Here is a 24,522-nt window from a genome sequence, read left to right on the forward strand (position 1 = left end):
TGTTGAGTGGGATGCCGCAACACTCAGCCGGGGTGTGTTGGTACGACACTAATTAGCCCAATATACATAACACACTGTATACAATACACTCACTTGTTAAGAACCAGCGCAAAAGCAAAACCATTCATTACACATCGCTGTGGTGTCAGAAATAGAACATGCAGCAGAGTGTGGGGGTGGATAGGGGTGTGAAGAGAAAGAAAGGGGAGGAAAAAGAAAATGTTCCACAGAAATGTGAGAGACTCCTCTACAGAGAAGTCATTATCAGGTCTGCTGCTTCTCCACGTGAAGTCTAACTATCTCTCCGGTGTAATTTATTCATTTCCTTTTTTTACAGCACATATCCGCTCCGGGCTTGAATGACACACCTGCAGAACGAGCCACAAAAGGTTACAAAATGATTATTCAATCATTCACTGCGAGACAACAAGCCATATGCTCTGCATCTGCCAGGCCTACGAATATGGAAATGTGCGCTGTATAAATATTAACACGCCGAAATGCACAGAAGCGCATAGACAGCAAAATATCACAGTATTAAGATATAGCTGTGATGTCAAATATTTTAATACTGGGGTCAAAGTCTTTGACAGGAGTACAGTATATGATGAGAGAATATTATGTGACAAGTTGGGGATGATGGACTATACTCTTGATTATATGCCTTTTTTTATATATGTTTTTTTTTTTTTTTTAAATAATGTTATTCATGCCATACACAAGCCAATTTAACATGCTACTGTATGACTGAAGCAATTGCACAGCCCAACCCATGAAAATAAGTTTGCTTGTTGCTAACATGTTATGGTTTGTTTTCTTGTTGTAGATGTTGGTGTGTGTGTGTGTGTGTGTGTGTGTGTGTGTCTGAGTGCATGTGTATACGTGCATAAGTGTGTGTGTGTGAGAGTGTTGAGAAGTTAGAGTGGGGTGGGAGGGGGAGAATAGAGGGGGGGTGAGTCTAGGTGACGGAGGTGGAGTGTGAGTGGTTACCAGGTGTCCAGAGGGAAGACAGATCACCGTGACTCCAGCCAGGAGTAATGACCTCCTTCAGCTGAGTCCTGCCCAGAGCTTTATTCAGCCTGCAGGAGGAGAACAGCCATTTCCTCAACTAGCTCCAAGGACAGCAAGCCACTTCAGGAGTGCTACCAACTCATTGCAGGGGCTCATGAATATGATTTCAGATCTAGAATCACTCGTCAGCCCATGTGAGTGATGTGACCGTATCAACTTTGCCATAATTACCTCCGCCAACAAAGTTGGAAGGAGGTTGTGTTTTCAACCCTGTCTGTCTGTTTGTTAGCAAGATATCTCAAAAAGTTGCCAATGGATTTATCTGAAATTTTCAATTCAATTGATTAGATTCTGGTGGTGATCCAGATCCGGGATTTCTGCCATTACACAATTTCTGTTCTTTAGCCAGAACTATTATACTGCATTCATGTGCTGGAGGGAAGGCCTAACATCCATGACTTAAAAGACGGCTGCATGTGCTACTCTGTCAGAAAAAAAACCCCCACTAACAAACAATGAACATAAACCGTTATGAAGGCTGCAGCTTTGCAGGTTGGAGAAGGTCGAGAATTCTGCCCTCTAGTTTTTTTCTGTGATGGTTTTCCTCTGGCCTTTAGAGAGGTTTAGATGGTCACTCTACCAGTGGGGTGGGTTTTTATGCAGTGATAGAGTCAAAGAATCTCTGAGTATACAACACAACCTTCAGGAGCAAGGACAAGAATGTTGGAACCAATTCACAAGCTCAGTGCAAAACTCAAGTTCATTTGAATGTGTTAAAGCAACAGTTCAGCGCAAACTGAAGACTCTCTTGTTATCTGCTCACCCCCATTTCAGTCAAAACTCCATTGAAGTTCATATGACCATCCAACACACAGAAAATTACCCCCCCCTACTGCTCCATAGCGTTCTCCCAAACAGTTGAAGTGAACAGGCTTGGAGAAATTGTGATGTCATTTTATGCCTTTTTTGGAACTGTAAACAAATAGGCCCTGTTTACTTCACTTGTTTGGGAGAGAGCTATGATGGAACTACTGGGGCTAACTTGCTGTGTGTTGGGTGGGTAGATAATGGCTGAATTTTCATTTTCAGGTGAACTGGTCCTTTAAGCAAGAAAATTATTCAAAAAAGAATTAATAACATTTTCAGGATTTCAATTTAGACTTGCTCATAGGTGGTCTGAAAAAAAGATGTGCAACGAAAATCCTCTTCCGGTGTGAAACTTCATATTCCGATGTTTGTTCAGGCCTGCCTCAATTGCTCTAAGAGTAGAAAGAGACAGAGTAAGGGCAGCGAGTAACAAGGACAGAGGAGTTAGAAAATGTAGTGCTATTAGAGTAAATCACAGTCTTTGCAGAGGAAAGCGGCAATGATTGACAGGTGAGTGCCTGAAGGGCAATCTTTGGTTGGTTGCCACAGGGATTGGGTCTGGCCTCCTGACACCTTCTCTCCCATGGGTAGCCTTAATGAACAAACACTTCCTGTTTCACTGGGCACTCTGAAGTGCTTTTACTCTTGACATCCCTGCCCCCCTCCCAGCTCCACTCCCCCACTCGCCAGGTTGACTGGGAGGAAGCACTCGGCTATTTCCTGACAAGGTGACCTGACGAGCCGCTGTGTACTTTACGCCTTAACCTCCCCTGTTAAGTGGAACTGGGCCTAAAAATCAACTGCAACCGTTGACATTTACACGGTGTGGTAGAAAATATGGAAGCTGGATGTCCGTAATGTGCTACAGTGAAGACATTCAAGCCTCTAAAAGTTTGATTTTATTACATAATGCTAAATGGTGAAAGTCATTATCGGTATAAACTCATTTCATAAATAATAAACAACTTGAACAATTTGCAAGGAAACATACTTTGAGCTTAATATCCACAATTTACCGTGAAGAGGCCCCCTGCAGAATCCATAAAACTGCATGTGAAACTCTCAAATTCTATTCTTCAACTATCTAAATTCATCTAACTTAGTTTTTCCTTCTTCTCTGGATGAGAGATTGTGAAGTAAAGATCTTTGTGGTCCCTGGCTTTCTTCTCAGTAAAGCCAACGGACTTAATCACGGCAGCGGGGCCCCTTCCCCGCAGAGCGCCAATGACTCGTTACCCATGATAACACGGCAGGACCCCGGCCGACTGAGGAGATGCCTGAATTAAAATCCCGCTTCCATGGAAACAGGCTCAGCAGCTCATGGTGCTGCATCACCTCTGAACCCTGTCTTTCTCTCAGGGCTGTGACAAGTGCTCTGAAGTGGAGACAGAGATGGAGGGCATGGCAGAAGAAAAGAGAGAGAGGCACAATAAAGCTGCATTCTTACACAAAGCAGATTTAAGTCCATTTTATGAGCTTGCCGCATATTCTTGGGTATGAAAAGAGGCGACTGTCTGTCACTTGTGCAGGGGCCCTTTGGGGTTTTGATGAAAGAGCTTCGTGGAGGTAATGAAAGGGAAGGTCCCATGTTGGGCTGATGGAAAGTTCTCCCTCCCTATCTATATCTTTATTGCTCTCTCCATAGGCAGAGTTCAGTAAGCCTATGTAACACAGAAACAGTGCAGAAGGCCTTTTCCTCCACTTCACCCCCTCTCCCTTACTTCCTAGAATAGCCTCTTCAATTACATTTTCCCCCTGCTCTTGATTTAGTATATATCAAATATGCATGGGGATGGAAACATATGTAACAATGACTTTTGGGCAGGCTGGCTAGTGTCTAATATATTCAGAGCATACAACTCATTCAGATGACTAAATCCCTTTGCTATTTCAGAAACCTCACTCAGTATTTCAGCCCTTCCAGGCCAAAGTTCCATTGGTAATGGTGGTAAGGACGGCCAAAATAAATGCCCGCTGCTTGTTTTCTTTGTGTGTGTGTGTGTGTGTGTGTGTGTATTCTGCTACCGAGAGACTATCGGCACTAAAGAGAATGAATGTGTTGCATCTGGTGTGAATGAGCTGTCAAATATAAGGGCAATGATGCCACAATCTCAGCTCATGAGAATCACTTGACATATGTGATCGAGACAGTCTCATATATTCTTCCTTTATAAGAAGAAAGCATGCTGCAGCATCTTAGCAGCAATCCTGATTATTCAGCATAATGTTTAGTTTTCTGAGCAACAGCCCACACAAAAAGCCAAAGACAACTAAAACACCTTGATGCTATATTATCATTAGACAAGATTATTGAGCTAAACCATTATGACAACCTGTCTAGGATTACTTGCTACATTAATACAGAATGTAAATCATTTGCAAAGTGGAAAGATAAAGGAACCACACAGGACTGACAGGAGCAAAGGATTGATATTAGACAAGGTCAAATAGTGAGGCACCACTTTGTAATCCCAGATTATCATATCTGTAATTATGACTGATTTACCTTGATTGAGCAGAATAGGTGCAGAGGTCTTACTGGAGATGACATGATAATCTCCCTCTGACACCTTGTTGGAACAATTCTTCAATAGAGAGCATCTACTGCTATAGAATACTATTGAGATTGTAAAATGGCTGCATTATATACAATATATATAAGTATAATTTGTACTGAAAATTAATGGATTCCATTCAAACTATGTGGAATACTGAAGTTTAGTCAGACAACACTAGATCATTGTAAAAAAAAAAAAAAAAAAAAAGAGAAAAGAATACAGGAACAAAAAGGCCTTCACAGGTCTGTGAGTGGGAGGGAGGGGGGTGTAACTCTCCCACACACCATTATAAACTTGGTTGTTGAGTTGCCAAGTTCCAAAATCTATTGGATGGACAGGATAGTCCCAGTGGTAACTTCTATCTGGTCTCATGTAGCTGGCATAATAAAAAAAAATCTTAACAGAATACATTTTTGAATACTGAAGTAAAATATTAACCCTATTAATCCTGCACTAGTACAACGCAACATGCATTTGTCATTGCTTGCAGCAACTTTGTTGTAACTGTGATGTTAGCTAGTTAGCTATTCTGCCAGTGAACATAATCTCTCTCAACATGATTTTAATTCCATTCCAATTCCAATAGATGCAATAGTTCTCTGGGCTTTGTTTTTCATGTGCTGCAGTATACTTTCAAGTCTAAATTGTAAAGCCTTGGACAGCTGTGATTAACTCATCTATCTTGAATGGAACAAGATATTTTTTCACAAAACTATTTCACTTTGGTCTGGAAACAGGAAGCACAGAAATCTGATTTCTTCAAAAAGATGGTCAGACACCATCACTTTGGCCGAGCTTCTTTTGGTTGCTCATCTCTGTAGAAGATGAATGCACTTCCGGTGTCCAGTTGAGTTGACGACAGTGTGTTGTCATGTGTGTCTCTGCATGCAAGCGTGTTTATGTAAGTATGTTTATGCTGGTGCTCCGCTGTGGGAATATAGATGCAGTTGTGTGACCATACGGTACATGCACAGTCCTCATATGTGAGTACGTGCTGTGCGTTCTTTAATGAAAGAACAGCTTTAGAGCCGTGCCACAGAGCACTATATCCATCAAACTCCATCCACATGATTTAACAAAAGCGCTGTAAGAGTATGGGTACTGTGGCACAGCCGCAGCCTGCCAGCCGCAGCCTGCCAGCCTCTCCCTCGCTGGGCAAAGGCCTGCAAAAGAGCCACAGAGCGAACTGACAGCCCACTGGAGGGCTGACAACAACCCACTGCATCCAACTCCGACAAACCTCAGCAGCTCTTCTCCTTCTGCTTTCTTCTCCTCCTCTCTCTTTTTTGTCTCAGAGTGGGTAAAACACAACAGATCTTTCATTCACGACTGCTACATATTTCTGCAGATGCATATGCAACCACAGACTTAGCCCATCTGCTTTTTCCCAGTCTCTTTCTCTGCCGAGCCCGTGTGAGAAAAGGTCTGACAAACACAGATGAAAAAGCAGCATTCAGCTTTGTCCTTTTTTTTCCCACTGAGACAGCTGTGTTTGAGTTCAGAAAAGAAGAAAAATAACTTGTGGAATGGAACTGTTGTCTTTTTTCGTAGCCATGAGGTAAGTGTGGGTAATTAATGAAGCTGAATGTGTGCCTCTGTCCACAGGCAAAAGTCGACTACAGCCATAGAAGGAAAAGTAAGCAGTGAGCAGTATCACCATACCCAGTCAGAATTAGGGGTATGATGCCTGCAGGGAGAATTTAAAATGATCTGGTCAATATGTTTTTGGTTGGAGGTGGTGAAACGTCACTATGCCTATCATGTTCTGACTAGAAATGATTAAACTTCTCACTGTGCCTTGTAGAACTGAGCCAAACTCATCGCATTTGTTGAATACGGGGTTATGGAACAGCCGTTTAGGTGAAGGGTAACTACTTTAAAACATTACTCATTCCACTACACTAAACACCAATGCATACCGTTACCCGGACTGGATACCGAAGTCACCCAGTCGGCAGATTTCTGCTTTCAGCTATTAATGTCGACAACTCTCCTATTTACCACTCAGCGCACAGCTGAGTTGCCACAGCAACCTCGTATCCCAGGAAGCATAGGTGTGCTGTGATTGGCCCCCAGCTGAGTCTTTAATCGCTGCACTGGGCCAATCAGGGTTTGATAGACAGACTTCTAACAAGCGGTAGAATCACTATTACTACACGGCTATAACAGCAACAGTATCAGAGTGAAGCCTGGGCTGGGAAAGCAGAGTTTGCAGAGAGCGGGTCGCAAACTTTCCTCCATTTAGCCTGTCAGCACTTTCAGCATAAATGCAGTGCAGTTCCACTCACTTAGCTCGGCTTTTCCAGGTCAATCGCAGGCCTTTACAGAGTTCAGTCCCTCCAAAAACACCAAAGCCCCCCGCCCACCAATCCACTCTTTCATCCTCTATTTATGTTCCTGCAATCTCAACTGAGCCTTTTGAAATGCAGCCATAACAATGTTCCAGTGTAGGACAGGGAGGATGCGGGGCAGGGAGGAGAACTTGGCTGAGGGAAGGTAACACAGGGACTACTGGTTTTATTCTTTTCTCCCTGTGCAGATAATTACAAATTTCTCTCCCTTGACCAAATTCTGGTGACTAGCCAACCTTCAGGAAATACCCAAACAGCTTAAAAAGCCCAGCCAGCAGTGGAAAAATGTCCTTATCTCTTCATTGGACTGTGTCAGAGTTATTCAATGTTATTGCATTAGTTCTCCTGAGACAAGCAGAAGAGTTTAAAACTGTGGCAGTTTATACAATTAACACACAATGCTCACGTTTCATTCACCACAAAAGAGAACAGAACTAATTACTGGTATTACCAGATTATGTAATGCATGCTAATAAGTTCATATGCTAGATACAAAACTAAGTAGGATTTGGACATGCTAGCTATTCATTTACACTTTTTGTTCCTTTTTCACCATGTGCCTGTAAACACATGAAAAAAACTGATGCCAGGATTGCAGTGCCATGGTAATGTTCTCTGTATCACACCAGGAATGATGGTAATAATGCTGTGAGAAGAAACCAGCTCAAAGAGTCCCTGCAGCTCTGCATCTAAACCTCTTTTCACAACGGCCAATTCATTTGATTAATCTTCCCCCCAGGAAGGTAAAGGATTTCCTCTAACTGCATGAATGCTGTGGACACAGTGAGCCTGTTGTCACAAGTTATAAGTCTTATTGCTTTGTCATCTTGGAGGAGGATGCAGCTATATTTGTAAAACCTAGAAGTGAGGGGGGAGGTTGACAGCCATTAAGGAGGAGCACAGCTTGGCTAAGACAGTGTCCCATGCTCCATCCATGACATTGTGAGGAGAAGGCTTTTGGCTGGACTGGTAATCACAACAATTTTCTATGGGATACTTTAATAAGTGCATATGAAACTTACCTTTGGGCTCGCTGAAATCAAACCATTCAAACAAAGAATCTAATTCCCATAACAACTACAGTATGCTGGTCCACTGAAATGACTGTTGAACCTTACCTCAGCAGCTGGGATGCCTTCAGGTGGGCGACACTGGAGCAACACCTCCTGTTCCAGTGACACTTCCTTCCCAAGAGGCTCCTGGTCAAACGTCTTCCTCAAGTCTGCAGTGAACACATGCAAACACACCATATACCATATATCAACGGTTACATAACATCTCATTGACGAGGTTTATATGAGGGCATACTTTGGAGAGGTATTTTGATATCAAATGCCAAGGCAATTGAAATGGGCACTCCAATTTATACACAATGATTCATCAAAATAAAGAAGGAGGGTACTAAATAATAAGCATCCTATGTGCAGAGTATGGAATATTGTCCAATTTAAATGCTAGAAATAGAAACTGAGACTTCCACTTGCCACTTTTTTCTCCCTCCCTTACCTTCAGTGTACAGATAAATTGCCTGAAGTGGATGGCAGGGAGAGAGGAAGAAGGGGATCACTCTCTCTCCAATAAAAAGCCAATATTTTTGTGGTGTGAGAGCCTGATGGAGTAGGGCAGGGCAGGGACAGCGGAGCTGACGGGGCAGGATTACTGAGGGTGTCATGCTACACTGGAACCCCAAGCTCATTAGACATATATCATCACCTGCTGCTGCACAGATTGACAGAGGGGCAACGGGCATCACACACAACAGAGGGGAGAGGAGAGGAGAGGAGAGGAGAGGAGAGGAGAGGAAAGGAGAGGAGAGGAGAGGAGAGGAGAAAATAAGGGTACTCTGGAGGGAATGAATGTGCAAGTGGGCATGTGTGTGTGTGTGGTGTGCGTGTGCATGTGTGTGTGTGTGTGTGTGTTGTAGAAGGGGGCGGGGGCATGAAGTTGAGGAAAAAAGAGGTTACAGTACTGCTGGGGAACATTGGAGTCACTGAAGCATCAAATATACAATCATACACCCAAACTCCAGCGACAGCATTTCCACAGCCTATGCAATATCCCTAGCACACTCTTTAGCCCTTTTAGTGACTAGTATACAGTTAATCAAAACCATTACACATTCACCACAGCATACGCTAAAATATATTGTTTTCTGTACAGTCTGTAAAGTCTTTTGATTTACTTTTGTTTCTCTTCATAAGTAGAATAATATAATATTATGTTCATGGTGTATAGAGACAAGCACACATACACACACAAACATGCAGGATGAGAGTCATGGCTTGCTACAGTATTAGCTCTCTGTCATAGTCTGTAATCTGCAAGAAGGGAAGAAAGAAATCTGACATGAACACAACTCTGCAACTCTGCCTATCACCGTTAAACCAAGCATGAACCGGTCCTGCTTACAAAGGCAAGAATGATTGAAGAGAAAGACAAACCAAGCTGAAAATTATATCTGTGCTTTGAGTACATTGAGCCAAGGGGTTTCATTGTGAACTCTAAAGTCAAGTTCCAATCCATAGAGTTGAACTGAGCGAGAAAGTACACACAGTCAAACACAGTGCGAAACAAAGCGCTATTATTTTTTGCAACCAGATGACATTTCAGACAGCTCTAACAAAGGTGCGCAGGGATTGTAACAAGACAGAGAGAGAGACAGAGAACATGGAGAGAGTAACGAGAGAGGGAGCAAGATAGAAAGAAATTTATTGTTGCACAGAGAATAAGAGAAAAGTTATAATAAATCAATCAGTTAATAAATCAAAGATAGCAACAGAAGTGGAGAGACTCTCTCCTCCCTAATCTCTGGAGGATCAGATGGCACACCTGAACATCGGGTTTTTTTTCCTGACAACTTGCTGTATCCATGGAAACGACCCCAGAAACAAACCCCGGTTCAGGGATTCAATTTGTAAAAATAATTTGGCACACTCTCCTTAAAGTAATAATGGAATGCCCTAAATATAGTATTGCAGTATTGACATTATGTGCTAGCATAAACCTGAGATTCATGATTTTAGATGGATTTAAAGTAGTATTTTGTTTTTGAATTGCGGTGGTAAAAGCCTAGTTTCGCATGTGGATCAAACCTCGAAGCAGCAACAGATGGGCAGTGAAGCAGATGTTATGGCAGAACCACAAAATGTTCATCCAAAGTTGTTCTTAAAAGGTCGAAGCAGTCAGGGCAAAATATGCCTGATGCTCTAAGAGTACAGTGGGTGTTTTAAGTGTGATAGGATGACCGTATCTATCATAGAGAATAACTGTTCCTCGGTGTCTACTGCTGACAGAGAGCGAGAGAGAGTCTGAAGTATGCGTATGTATGGATATGGATATGGTATGGAGGAGGCAAAATTGGACCTGTGAGAGATGATGGAGCAGCTCCTTCTAGAGCTCAAGTCAAGCGATATATTTTACACTACTTTAATTTCCCTAAGTAGGCTTCATTACCTGCAATAAAGAGACTGACAGCCTCTAAAACCTGATCCAGGATTGAGGTTAAACTTCGGCTGATTTCATCACCTCCTCTCTTTGTGTTCAAATGCTATCACACAAGGAGATGCCGTACTGAAATAGAGGTATTTCATTGTTCAGCTAACTGTTCCAAATCCCCTACAGGAGAAGCTAGATCATGTTCCTATTACAGAATACATCATCAGGCTACACCAAGAAGCCTCGAAGAATACCTACAGTCATTTTAAGGTTAATTTCTTATTTTAAAAAATGAACCTTAAAATAACAAATTCAGTGAGAATCCCTGCCCCAGTTCAACCTGAGAGTATGTGTGTCTTCGGGGGAATATGCCGTAATAACTCCACAAATTTCAATGCATTATAAAAGCTGAAATGGTGAGTTTTGCATTGAGAGCAATTTCCATAAAGGTCTGCTATGAAATTAAAAGATGGAACAGTGTACAGAATGATTGGAAAGACATATTCCATGACATAGCTTTAGGGAATCTGATCCAAGGACAAACAGTTTGAGAGAGAGAGGGAGAGAGAGAGAGAGAGAGAGAGAGAGAGAGAGAGAGAGAGATAGAGAGATGATGATGATGTTAAAATAAGATAGTACTTTCGAGTTACCAGATTTCAGTATTCATTTTTGCATCCCAAGCAGCTCCATGAATTTATAAATGTTTAAGGAAAGGAAAGGAAACCAAAACAAAATAAAACGAAAACAACAACACAAAACAATCACACCAATTAATTACCACATCTCTAACAGATGTCATGTGTCCAGAGCTCTAAAAACAAGCTGAAAGCAACAAACACAAATCGCTCAAAGCAGGTACGACTATCATGAAGATTTGCTTACTTTTCAAAACAAATCCTTCAAATAATAGTCATTATGGTTTATATTTTACATAAACCTTCCTTTATAAATATGGATGTGACATGCACACCTGCCTCGCCAATTGAAAAGGAATCTCAATTTATTCTTTCTTTTTTTGCATTTCTTTCTGTTAGTTGTTAGTTAGTTGACCTGCTTGTCTGTAAATACAATAAAGATACTGGAAAACGATTCAAGCCAGATAATAAATCCAGTGGCGACCTTTAAAAAGTCTAGAGAGCAAGTCCCTTTTTGATGCGTTCTTACTCCACAAATTATTCCACAACACCTCACTGAAAAAAACAATGTGATTTCAGCACAAGAGGACAAAACTGGCAACACGTTAAGAGTGAAGTGGAATCTAACTGAACACTGTGTGAAGGTTAAAAATATCTGCTGATAACGTGAGTAAACTTGATCAAGTATATATTGTGCAAAATGAATGGGCACTAAAATCACCTATTGTTGGTTGTGGTAATTACGTTTGCAAGTTTGATGCGTGATATTTTTTGAGAAATTCTGTTTTCTCTAAGATTTATTTATATTTCCAACTAGGGATAAATTGTAACTGAAAACAATGTTTATAGTGCACATACATGCACAGTGTTTACCGTTCTCCAAGTTGAATGGTTGTAATGTAAAGTTATGTAGAAGGAGAGAGCATAAATGGGCAATGGCATGGATTAAATAGTATTTTTTCACAAAAATATGTTTAAAACTTTGAACAATATCAAAATAATACTCAAAAGCAACTAATTGAGTTGAATAATTCTTGTTATTCTCATTTTTCTTATTATTATTATTTGAAGTAGTAGTAGTAGTAGTATTGCTATTATTTACAACTTTAATTTGTAATAGGCTGAGATAGGCTGACCCTGTATAGACAGACAGACAGTCAGACAGACAGATATGTCATGCTACTGTTGCTGACCCTTACTAGTAAATATTGCTTTCAAGAGATAAAATAATATGTAGTCATAGTATGACAGGTGAGGAAGAGAATCGGGCACACTTTCTATTACAATGTGACACACTTAAATATATTTAATTAAAAAAAGAAATGACTGTTAAGATAGTAGGAGAGAATACAAATCCTCCTTGGGGAGGGAACCACTGGCCTTGCTGCCATGTACACAGTAAGTACAGTGACAATAATACAATTAATTAATAGCCTAGCCTTTTCTCTGTTTTGTGTTCATCATTGTGTATTGTAAACTGTAAATGCTTTGGCATTATTCTTAATTTTTTATGTCAGGCCAATGAAGGATCTTTGAATTTGAATTTGAATTGAAGAGAGACAGAGGGAGAAAGAGAGATGAAAAAAGAGAAAAAAGTGGCATTCAAGTGATGATTTTGAACCTTACATTACTGCTGGATTTGGTTTTAAGCCGTTTCCTCTCTGTCTCTCTCCCTTCCTCCCTCCTCATAACCCTATCTGGGCTGCTGTAAGGCTGTGGAGCGCAGTAGGGTGTGGGACCGGCCCAGCAGACATTCCTGTGGGAGTCACACCATTCCCTTCTCAGCACACAAATACCTCTAGCCTCCTGGGCCCCAGATAGATGCACATCTGACAACCATTACCTTAAGTGGATGTGTTTGGCTACTTGTCATGCTAAATGACACCAGCCTCACAGTTTGGACACGTTTCCCCCCTCTCTTAATAAACCATTAAGCAATGATGCAAACGTAAACCAGGAATGGCAACAACAGACTTACCAAGGTGAATTTGAGTTTTTACTAGCTTGTGAAAAAACATACAAGGCCACAAACACACAAGGAATTCCACTTCCAGCTTCCCCATTAAAACAATGAGTTCCTCCAATCTTTTGACAGGTATTTTTGGTTGGTTCGATTCATTTATTTCATTTGCTTCTGTACGCATAGTTTTATTGGCTCTCTGTGGTAAGCAATTACTGTACCCCAAGAATGAAGGCCAAACAAAACCTCTTTGTGGAGGTTACATGAAGGAAAGGCTGTCACAAGGAATCCACACATATTATCTTTTGCTGCAACAGACTCATTACGCACACACACACACACACACACACACACACACAGCAACTCTTCCAGTTAAGAGAATACCCTTACCTAGACCAGAGTGCACTGCCTTTGCTATAGTCTGCAAGCCTGCACTGATCACTGTTCGGCAACACCGCAACCCCTTAACTCACCAGCACTGGCTCTGACTCAGCCTCTGATTAAACCATATATGTTTAGATGATGGGAGAGGAGAGGAAAACAAGCCCAGTTTCCATTAGTCTGAGGGGATAGAGTCTGGCTCTGACAAGTAGCCTGCCTGGAGAGGGAGCCCAGTAGAGGAGCTAATCCATTCAGCAGAAGCTAATGGGAGGGGAAGAGGGGTCCATTGTGATTTGAGGGATAGGTTAGTGCTGGCAGGCTGCTCATCATGGATGATTATAGGGGGTGGAGCAGCAGGAGTGGGCTCTGTGGGAGACTGAGAGACATGCCTGTGTGTGATTCACCAGGCTGGCATAGCAGCAGAAGCAGGATAGAGAGAGAGCTATTGGTGTTGGAAAGAGAGGGAATACATGGAAGATAGCGAGAACCGTACATGAAAAGAGTGGAAAATAGAGACAGAGAGGGACAGAGAGGGGGAAAGAAATGTAGAGATGGAGACAGATGGCAATAGAAGGGTGCGGAGAAAGAAACAGCGAGAATTAGGTGAGATAAAGATAGAGAGGGACAGGTATATGATTGCTGCAGACCTTGGCGCGGCTCTAAGTGGAGTAGATAAGGTGGGGTCAGGTTATTGACTGCACTGTACTGTACTGTGCTGTACCTTATGTGGTATTATTGAAGATGAGATCATTCTGACACTGGCATTGGGTTGCCAACCAAACACTAAGCCCAAGCGTCACCCCTATCCAGCGCAGTGTATTTGAGGCACAGTGCAATGCATACTGCAGCAGAATGTAGCTTTTGCTCCATGTGCCACGAGACAAAGCAGAGCCTGCAAAGCTGGGCGGGACACGTCACTCACAACGTTTTGAAATGATTTCGACAAGCAGGAGTTGAATGTGCGCCGATCTTGTGGATATTATAAAAGAAGTCCCTTCAGGTGAAATCTTGACAACAATGGGTAAGCAGCTGTGTTACATAATATGCGTTGTGTTGCAGCTGTGTTGCCTTAATGTCACGCAAAAAAAAAACTCTTACAGCTCTGCTTTCCTCACTGGGTTTTCCTCTGGGTTTTCATTACCTTTCACATTTTGATTGGCATGTCCTTTGGGGGAACCACTAAAAAACGAGTCCAAACTCTAGAGGCAACAGAATGTTTCTCATTACTTGAAAACAATTGTGTATGTTTTTCGGTAGGGGTACAAACACAGGCAGAGAGCAAATGAGGACCACCTACAGGAAAAAGAGGAAACACTGACATAAACATGTTCCTTAGCCTTTGTGCTGTGTATACTCTGCAGCTCTCCCCTTCCCCCGCACTGTTTCTCCAAGTTTATACTGTACACAAGGAAAATGATTCAGATTCTGCAGGCTTTTAACCAAATCAAGTTCAAAAGGACACTTGAGTCCCATGTTAGTAAAACCCTTGTTTGACTACTACTATCTCTAGTATTTATAAATCAGATGTCATATACAAAGTCCTACGCAAAGTGAGACGCATCTCCTCAGCCTATATCAGTCATGAGATTTGCTTTGGCTGTTGAGAGAGAGAGAGAGAGGAATGCAAGGAGGAGAGAGAAGATAAAGATTTGAATGGTGGGACGAAGGAACAGAGGGAGGGAGGGACGAATACTCACAGGCAATGCGGACATGGGCCTTGCGGCTCTTGGTGGTCCCAGCGGAGCTCCAGGCCACACACTGACACCAGAAGTCCTCCGGCCCGAAAAGCTCCTCCACCTGCTGCCGAGTGATCTCTATACTGGCCTCTCTCACTACCAGGCCTGGGAGGAATGATAAAAGGATCGAAAAGGGAGGGTAAAGCAGAAAGAGCACGAGAAGGAGAGAGGCCAAGGATGGGAACGACAGACAGAGAGAGAGTATTCAGGACCGAGGACAGAAAGAGAATGAGTGAAGAGGAGAGAGAGAGTGAAAAAGACAGTGAGAGAAAGAGAGAGAGAGAGAGAGAGAGAGAGAGAGAGAGATCAAGTCAGTACGCATCAACACAGGACACATAGACAACAGTGGGGGATGTGGGGCCAAAACAGACCCATTTGAGTCAATTGATCGCTTAATAAAGTGGAATGGATGTTGTCCCATCTCAGACTCAGCCCTGGGGAGAAGAGGGCATCGGACAGAGTGAACAAGCAGGGCCAAAATCATAAAATCACACATGCTGCCCACATGCCTCCCCCACACAATCTACACAACATCTCAGTGTTATATTCTCACACCTGGGAGAGATGATGGTGCTACTGTATATTCAGGCAAACAGATCAGTAACATTCACATCAGTCACATCACATTCTTTGGCAATGGGTATTTGTGTGTGTGTGTGTGTGTGTGTGTGCCAGTCTGGCCCAGATTCTGGTGCCGGAGCATTGAGCTGTTTGGGTCGGGGCCCTGTGGGGGAGGATTCTCAGCGTCATGGCTAACACAATCCTGTTTGCTAACTCCTCTGATTACTGCTCATCTGGGTGCCAGGACCCAAACAAACAAATCATCCCCTACACAAACGCCTCTACCCACAGCTGCCCCTCTAGCACAGATTACGGCGCTGCTACAGTGTGGGTATGTCTGTGCACGTCTGTATGTGTGTATGCGTGTGTGAGCGTACGATTTGAGCGCATGCATATGTTTGTATTTGTTGTTATGCAGGTATGGCTGCTTGTCACTCAATATTATGTCGACTTATTTCCTTTCTCAATCCTTCATCCTTTTATCACTTAATGAATTATAGAGATTTGTCAGGATGGAGGTGGTATGATCATGCAGTGCTAAAAAGAGAGAGAGAGAGAGAGAATAATAATAAGTAACATAACAAGACTATAGTAAAAAGGACACATATATCAACACATATTGCATAGTGTAGACATTATAATAGACTTCCATTCAGTCTATATCATCGGTCATGGGCAGGCGAATGGAGTCCTAGGTATATCTTCTATGTGGTAATAAAGTGGGAGGACAGGTGGTATGCTGAGCCAAAGTCCCTCTCATACTCCATGCTACTATGGTCCTCTGCCTCCTTTTACACTTCTTTTAATCTCTCCTCTTCCGTTCCTTTCATATGTCTAACGTCACTCTGTATCTATCTTTCAAGGCCTTTTCCCCCTACTTGAAGTGAACAGGGGTGATGCTAGTAAGTGTGAATTATTCAATATGTCCTAAGCTTGTGGAGGCCTCCTCATTTTCTGAGTTAATCAGGGGCACCTTAAATATACACCCAGTGGCACTTTATTAGGTACACCTAGCTAGTGCCAGGTGGGACTCCTTGAATTCTGAGGCATGGATTCAATGAGCTGGAAACGCTGGAAACGCTCCACAGGGATCTTGGTGTTCATGCTAACTCAATAGCGTCACTCAGTTCCTGCATATTTTTCAGCAGCACATTCATGCTGCAAACATCGTATTCCACCTCATCTCAAAGGTGCTCTATTAGGTTGAATCTTTGAATGAGTCTTTTCCCCTGATTTTCCTCTGACCTCTCGCATCAACAAGATGTTTTCGCCCACAGCGCTGCTACTTTTGTTCACTGCACAATTCTTGGTAAACTCAAGACACTCTAGACACAAAAATCCAAACATGTTGGAAGTGGAGCAGAACTGGCATCAACAATTAGTTTTCGTTAAACAATCGACAATCAGCTCGTTCTAACCTTTAGTCAAACAGTAATTGAACCTCTCAACCCTGTCTGCATGCTTTATATACTGAGTCACAGCCATGTGACTCACTATATAGACAAGCAGGCTGTTTGCATAAACAGGGAGTGTACCTAATAAAGTGGCCACTGAGTATAGCTCTATTTGGTATCACGGAAAAGACAACCTTCTTCTCCCCACCCCACACCCCTATCTCACCCTGCTTATTTTCCCATTTGTCAACTGTATGATTTCTCGTGGCTTACTAGTGCGAATGTCACAACCAAAAAATGTATTACTACGGATATTATCAGAATGACAATGTTTTGAGTATCAGAGTACAATTATGTTAGGAAAGGATTTTGGAATACTGACGTTTATAGAGAGAATTGTATTGATTTTCAAGCAAAAATAACAAATCGATCTATAATGGACTCAAAATGGTTTGTTAACTGCAAAACACAATTACTGCACCCACACTGTTAAAGAGATATGTTCCGTTAAGGCTTAAATACAGTTTTCCTGAACATTTCATTCTATAAATGTTATATCAAGTGAGGCATGAATGCATCCAATCTTCCCTGTCATGTATTGTAGTGAATGTGACAGACATATTGTGACATAGAAGATATCATGAAGCATACAAATGCTATATGAATAAAATTTTGGAAATTTGCTTGTAGCTGCTATGGTAGATATGACTAGAATGAAACAACTAGAAATAACCCAAATGCACTATTATGTACAATAATTGTTCGAGCACTTTCCGTCTCGCTAAATGTAATAACAGCATTCGAGCTGTGAGTTTTTGTCAGTATACTTCTGTGTATCATAATTTCTCACTCTTCTTCTTCTAGATGGCCACAATCCCCACAGGGTACAGAGAGACAAGGATGTATTCTACTGTTAGAGTCGGCAGAGTAGGTGGATAGGTGTCTGAATTCCTAGTTTATGCGAGGATGCAAAGGTGTTTTAGGAGAGAATGGAAGCTTAAAAAATACACATGCCATTTTACTTCAGGTTCAGTGCATTTACACAGCCTCCTTGTTCTGGCACAGACACCAAGCACAGTGACATCCCACACACCAGCTTAGCGCTCATGTAAAATTTACACTGTGTGCCGACAGGCAGAGGAACAACTACGGCTATTGTGTGTGCGTGCGTGCGTGTGTGTGTGTGTGTGTGTGTGTGTGCGTGAGTGTGTGTGTGTGTGTGTGTAAATGCGCGTGCAAGTGTGTATGTGTGTGTGTCTGTGTAGGTTTGAGCGAGTGTGTGTGTGTTTGTGTGTATGTATGAGTGAGTGTTTGTGTGTGTGTGTGCAAGCGTGTATGTGTATGTGTCTGTGTAGGCCTGAGTGAGTGTGTGTGTTTGTGTGTATATCTGAGTGAGTGTTTTTGTGTGTGTGTGTGTGTGTGTGTGGGAGTGTGTGCGTGTGTGTGTGTGTGTGTGTGTGTTTGGAAAGCGCAGGAGAGGTGTGGAGGGGGTCTCTGCCTGTGTGTGTGAGGATCCTTGTGAATGTGTGTGAGCGTGTGTAAGTTTGAGAACACGTCAAAAATGGAAGTGATGTTGGGAGAACATCACACAAAGTAGCAGAGGGAAAATCAATAGTGGAAACAATAAGAAGATATGAATTCTCTCTGGGTATAAAAGCGTGCCAGATTCAGTTAAATTTTTCTCTCTGTGCCCCTGACTGTTTCTAAAGACGGTTCTATAGTGGTGAAATATCTGTCAGATGTAGTTAGGGGCTCTTGTAAGAGCGGGACGTATCTACCGTAAACCGGCGTTAAGTGATGATGACTTCTAACTGTAAGTCTTCTTTAAGAGTCATTCATGACTTCATGACCATTACTAAAGGGGGATTAAAGTATTTTCCCGGTGTATTGTACTTCCAACAGATCAGGAGGGGCAGAGATCACGCCATCAGAAGAGCAGAGCTCTGAAATAAGCCTGCTGACCTCATCCAATGATCTCATATGTTTGCTCAGCTAGCTAATCTAAGTATACGGTGTATAGCATTACAATGATAGCACAAACCAAAACAGAGGAAAAATTTCACTCGAGGTTTCCCTGTGTGGACCGTATCAGGGCCAGCGATGAGGGACTACTTCACACCCTCTCAAAGTGGCCATTAGCAGTAGAAATGATTCTACAATATGTCCCATTAATAGCTGGGTGGTGTAGGGCGCCTCATTGGAGATGATTCATTATTAATGTGGTCATTAACGTGAGCTAGCCTAGCTCCTTAGTGTTAGCACTAGCTAGCTTTATTGATCAGACCAGTCAGGCAGAGGGGGCAAGAGTCATAAGGGGAGGCGGGGAGGGAGGGAGGGGTTAAGTGCCCTGATTATCTGGCCAGATGAAGAGCACTCCTGTTTGATCTTCTCACTCATAACTCAGAGAGAGTGACAAGCTGTCTCCAGTGTGTATTACGCTAGCTGCGCCTACTTATAATTAATTTGCTGCTCATTTGCTCAGATCAATGCCCCTCTGCTCACAGGAGACCGTAACCTGCCCTCAACACTAGGAGGTAAATACTACAGTGTTCAGATGAGGGTTGAGTATCTAAAGCTAACTGTTCACTGGCCTTTGATATTTAAAATGATCAATATTTTTAATACCACACAAAAAAGGGAAGACCCTTTGTTAAAAATTGCCAAGCAAGATGCCTTGTTCCTCCCCACCAACTTTCCATTTCTTACCTCCTGTTAAGTAACACTTTGAACTCTTGATCTGAATCCTGATCTCCTGATCTGAATCTATGAGCAGAACAGGTCTCAATTCATATCAAGGTGGTTCATGGTCACATATTGAATGAATCTTGTTTCCAGCTGCTTCATAATTGAACTTTAAAGATTTAATTTTTGCATTTTTGCCTTTATTAGATAGTTCAAAGTAGAGAGAGACAAGAAAAATTGGGAAAGAGAGGATGACATGCAACAAAGGTCCTGAGCCAGATTCAAAACCAGGAGGTCATGGTTACATGATACACGCCTTAGACCACTGAGCCACCAACATACATTGAACTTTTATGAATTGAACTTTTAATGACAAGTATTTACCTCAGGTGACAAGACATTCATTCTGTCAACAATGAAAATAATACATTTTTTACAAACGCGTCTGTTCCCTGTCATTTTATTGTGGTAAGTAGCTGCTGTTCAAAGGATAATCACATGCAGTGAAATGGTCTATTATTTTCTGAATGTATTCTCCTGCTCCTTAGGAACTGATTACAACCGATTACACCACTTCAAGTGGTAATCAGTTTTATGCATACACGTTTGTGATATTTTTTGTGTGTCACTTGTATTTTTTTTAATTATGATTTTTTTTTTTTCAAATTACAATGCGTTGAGTTACAAAAACTGAAAATTGTGTTGTCAATAGTGATTACGTGATTACGTGATTACTTCTTCATGCAGTAACATCGAAACGTTAATCATTGCACCTTCAATAAAGGGCCAAACTGTCTGTGTGCTCCAGTGAATTCATTTTTGTTGTTATGTCCTGCTGCTGAGAGGCACCTGAATGCCTGGTTTCTTCCAAAGAAGCTGATGTGCGGTGGAATCTCCTTGTTCCAATAGAAATGCATTTGTCATATAATGACTTAAGCTTGGCATGATCGCCGGGATGAATGGTTCAATTAGATTGCACAACAGTTCAAAAGTGGGTTTAGACATGCTGAAATGCTGATTGTAAAATATCTACCCCCCTTCCCCCAACAAACACACACACACACACACACACACACACACACACACGCACACAAACACACACACAGCTCTACTGATGTTGCTTCCAGTGTCTGTGAAGGGGGAAGCAGCCCAGTTTCAGTGACTCCATATCACTATGAGTGCATCAAACAGATCTGGATAAAGAAGCCATGGATGGAGCCTGCTGTCTAGAATGAACACCATCACTCCCAGTCTGTTCTCTCTCTCACTCTCCTAATCTCACCATCTCTCATACGTTCATATGCGTTTCTCTCCAACATGAGAGAGAGAGAGAGAGAGAGAGAAAGAGAGAACGAGGGAGAGAAAGAGAGAGAGAGAGAGAGAGAGAGAGAAAGAAAGAACGAGAGAGAGAGAGAGAGAGAGAGAGAGAGAGAGAGAGAGAAAGAAAGAACGAGAGAGAGAGAGAGAGAGAGAGAGAGAGAGCGAGAAAGAGTATCAGATCATATTTCCTCCGGCTGTACTATCAGTAGTATTGACCAGGCAGGCCAGTTTCTATCTGGGTTCCTTTTCTGTCAATCTGGGGAAATTAGAGAGGAATAGAGTGGGCAGAGAGAGGCAACACACAAGCAGTGGGCTCTAGTGGTGTGTGTGTGTGTGTGTGTGTGTGTGTGTGTGTGTGTGTGTGTGTGTGCGTGCGTGCGTGTGTGTGTGTGTGTGTGTGTGTGGTACATGTGCACACATGAATGAATATACAGTATGTGCAGTAGATAGCCTCTGGATGCAGTTCTGTAGAGTAGGTGTGTGCATGATGTGTGGGATGTTTTCCATGTTGATGCTTTTAGCACAAAACCTTCTGACATTAAGGCTAAGAGCTACTGCTACCTTTTAATCGCTTCTTTTCCATAGTCAAAGCTACAAAACACATCCTCAGAACCGCTATAAAACCACTCAGTGCCCCTCCTCTTAAAGTACAGTAGGTCAAACAAGAAAGGTTTTTGGAAGTTGTTTGGAATTTATGTTGTTTAGCAACACTCCTTTTGTATCTGTGCTGGTTGCTGTTTCTGTAATGCTGAGGTTTTGAAAGTTCATTCATGCTCCGTGTGTGCTATTAGCTTAGTGTCTCAGGTACAAAATGCAAGGGAGAATGCTTTCCGAGAATGCTTTCCAACTCTTAGTGTGCCTATTATAATCTTTGTGTGTGAGTGTGCATATGTGTGTGCACGCCTGTGTGCTTAAATGTTCACATTAAAGTGAGCGTGCAACTGTCAGTGTGCCTGTGTGTGAGCGTGCAGATGTGTGTGGCAAAGCAGTGGGATAAAAAGGGTAAATGTGATGTGATTGGTACCTGTGGGCAACAGAAAGAACTCAATTTCCAAGTACGGCAGCTGAATGCAGCCAATCGGTGCTGGGTTGTTGTGTGTAATAGCTCTGGTGCCTGCAGGGGCTGAATTCTGTTAGAAACTGTTGTCCCTGCTGGAGCTTCACTTCAGCCTCTCGATGCTCACAGACGCACAGAGAAACACACACACACACACACGCATACACATACACAAACACAGCAAGACATACACACACACCACACAAGTGGCAGTGCTAGTATCCCACAGAGCTACAGCCAACAGAAAGGAAAAACCTGCCTAGGTCCAGGTTCTCTGAGCCAGGACTTTCCTGCATGTAAGAGGATGTCACCACTTTATGATCAAGCATATTCGGCTGGCCCTGCTCTGTGCCAGACCAAAGTTTGCCTCACACTGATCCTGTCTGCTTGCATAACACAGGTTATAACCGCATTCGCACTCTCCCAGAGTAGAGAGGGAAAGGAACAGGGAAAGTCTGAGACAGTGAGATGGAGAAATGAATCATTATTTATTATTCAATCCTAATGATGAACAGTCTCCATTCACAGTGACAGCCAATCCTGTGACACTACTGAGCTTTTTGCTCATGTCAACCAGCCAATCCTTTGGGCCTTTGTTAAGTATGGAATAAATGTCTATGTCTATGTAAAGAAGCAGCCCCATCCTTATTATGACCGTGTATGGGTTTATTTTTCAGGGAAGTGGAAAGCGGCATAAAATCATAAAATAATTTCTTGAATAATTCATGATCTCGATTTATTTTTTCAAAAACAAGGGGGTAATCCCATGCATGTAACCTTACTAGATGTGTGTGTGTGTGTGTTTGTTTGTGTCCGTGCACGCATGTATGTAAATACATGTGATTCCTCGTCTCTCAGTGCTTTGTGCTTTGTGTAAGTAAGGCTGGTAAGCAGATAAGCAGCTGTGTTCCAATGACTCTTATCTTGTGTGTGTGTGTGTGTGTGTGTGTGTGTGCGCACTTCTTGAATGTGTACATAGCTAATTCAGTCACTGACCTGAGTTCTCGTCAACCCTCTCCTCCACAGTGTGTTCCTTCTGGTGAACCCACTCGCTGTTGCACTTGAAGTAGATCTGCGTGGCGGGCGTGGCCTTACAGTACAGGTTGACCGGCTTGTTCTTCACTATGTAGGCCTCCTCTGGTTCCATCAGGAACACGGGCAGCGGCTCCGGGGGGTCCGAAGGGAAGGTTTCCGGCAGCTCACCGAGTCCCAGGAAGTCATCGTCAACTGGGAAGAGAGAGATGGCAACAAGATGGAAAGAGGGAGAGAGAGAGAAACAGAAGAAATAAAAAAAGGGAGAGAGAAGTTGAGAATAGAGACAGAAAGTCCCAGAAAGAAATAGAGAGAGGGGAAGGATGGGTTGGGAGAGAAAGGAAAGCAGACAAGAGACAGTGGGACAGTGTATTATAACCAAGGTCTTTTCATGGGATTATCCATTCGCATAGCACACAGTGAAATCCCTATCATTTGATATTTTGGAATGTTTACACAAGTGTATTTTAGAGCTCAGGAAATTCTGGGATTCCTCTCGGGCAGTAAGGCAGGATGGATTTACAGAAACCGGGCCCTGCTTGGTCTAACCACAGCCAGCTACTGCTGAGAAACGAGAGAGAGGGGAAGCCAATAATGAGAAGCAGAGTTCAGAGGTTGACTCTGAGGAGCTGAAGTTATAAGCTGATCTCTCTCTGTCTCCCATGCTCTCTCTCTCTCTCTCTCACACACACACACACACTCACTCTAAAATACACACACAGACACGCATGCACACACACATGCAGCAGATCTAATGACCTCAGGCTTTTGGCCCAGTTTGTGCCATTCCTCGGATACTTCTGCAGTAGACAGATACGCTTCCCTGTAATTACAACTCCCTTTCATCTCCCTGTCTTAAATCACATACACACAACTGTGAGCATATGCGCGCATACACACACACACAAACACACACACGTACACACAAATGCTCACAGAGGCACAAAAGATCACAAGCACACAAATGAATGGGCATACACGCCCACAAGCAAGCACGGCTAACTTTCTAACTCTTTGAAGAGAGGAGGATGAAGCCTATTCGCCACCCCATTTGTCACCTCCAGAACTGTTCTATTCTTACCATCGAACCGGTAGACATCAATTATTCACAAGTGTGAAAGAAAGAACCCAGAGTAATAGAGACAGAGATACAGTGGGAAACAGAAGGTGAGGCAAGAGAGAGAGAGAGAGAGAGAGAGAGAGAAGGAGAGACAGACATTAAGCCAGACAGACAGACAGACAGAGATTGAGACAACTAAATGGAGGTGGGCAGACAGACAGAAACAGAACACAGGAGGACAGAAATAGGAAGGCAGACCGTTCAGATAACAAAAGAGTTTATCAGTCCATCAGTAATTCCTCCATGTCCTTCTATCTCCCGTCTCCCTCCCCTGTGTGGACACGCTGGAGCCTTGTTGTCTGACGGAGGTTGTCTCCTAGATGCTGTGGGAGCAGTAAATAATGCCTTGGCTTAGGGCATATCTCCCCCATGATGTCTCTCTAATGTTATCTCTTCCTCCATCCATACCTGCCACAGATTGA

At 42.7% G+C, this 24,522-nt stretch overlaps 1 protein-coding gene across 1 annotated transcript in view; it reads right to left on the minus strand.

Moving 5' to 3' along the window:
- Positions 1–24,522, minus strand: part of unc5cb (unc-5 netrin receptor Cb) — a 120,361-nt gene that overhangs the window by 38,367 nt on the left and 57,472 nt on the right. The window contains exons 2-4 of the mRNA XM_071914837.2: positions 22,945–23,175; positions 14,896–15,039; positions 7,906–8,009 (exon numbers count right to left, since the gene is read on the minus strand). Coding sequence (XP_071770938.1) covers positions 7,906–8,009; positions 14,896–15,039; positions 22,945–23,175 — 479 coding nt within the window. The remainder of the gene's footprint in view (positions 1–7,905; positions 8,010–14,895; positions 15,040–22,944; positions 23,176–24,522) is intronic.

The sequence above is a fragment of the Centroberyx gerrardi genome, chromosome 2 (genome assembly GCF_048128805.1).
Source record: "Centroberyx gerrardi isolate f3 chromosome 2, fCenGer3.hap1.cur.20231027, whole genome shotgun sequence".
Taxonomy (NCBI): domain Eukaryota; kingdom Metazoa; phylum Chordata; class Actinopteri; order Beryciformes; family Berycidae; genus Centroberyx; species Centroberyx gerrardi.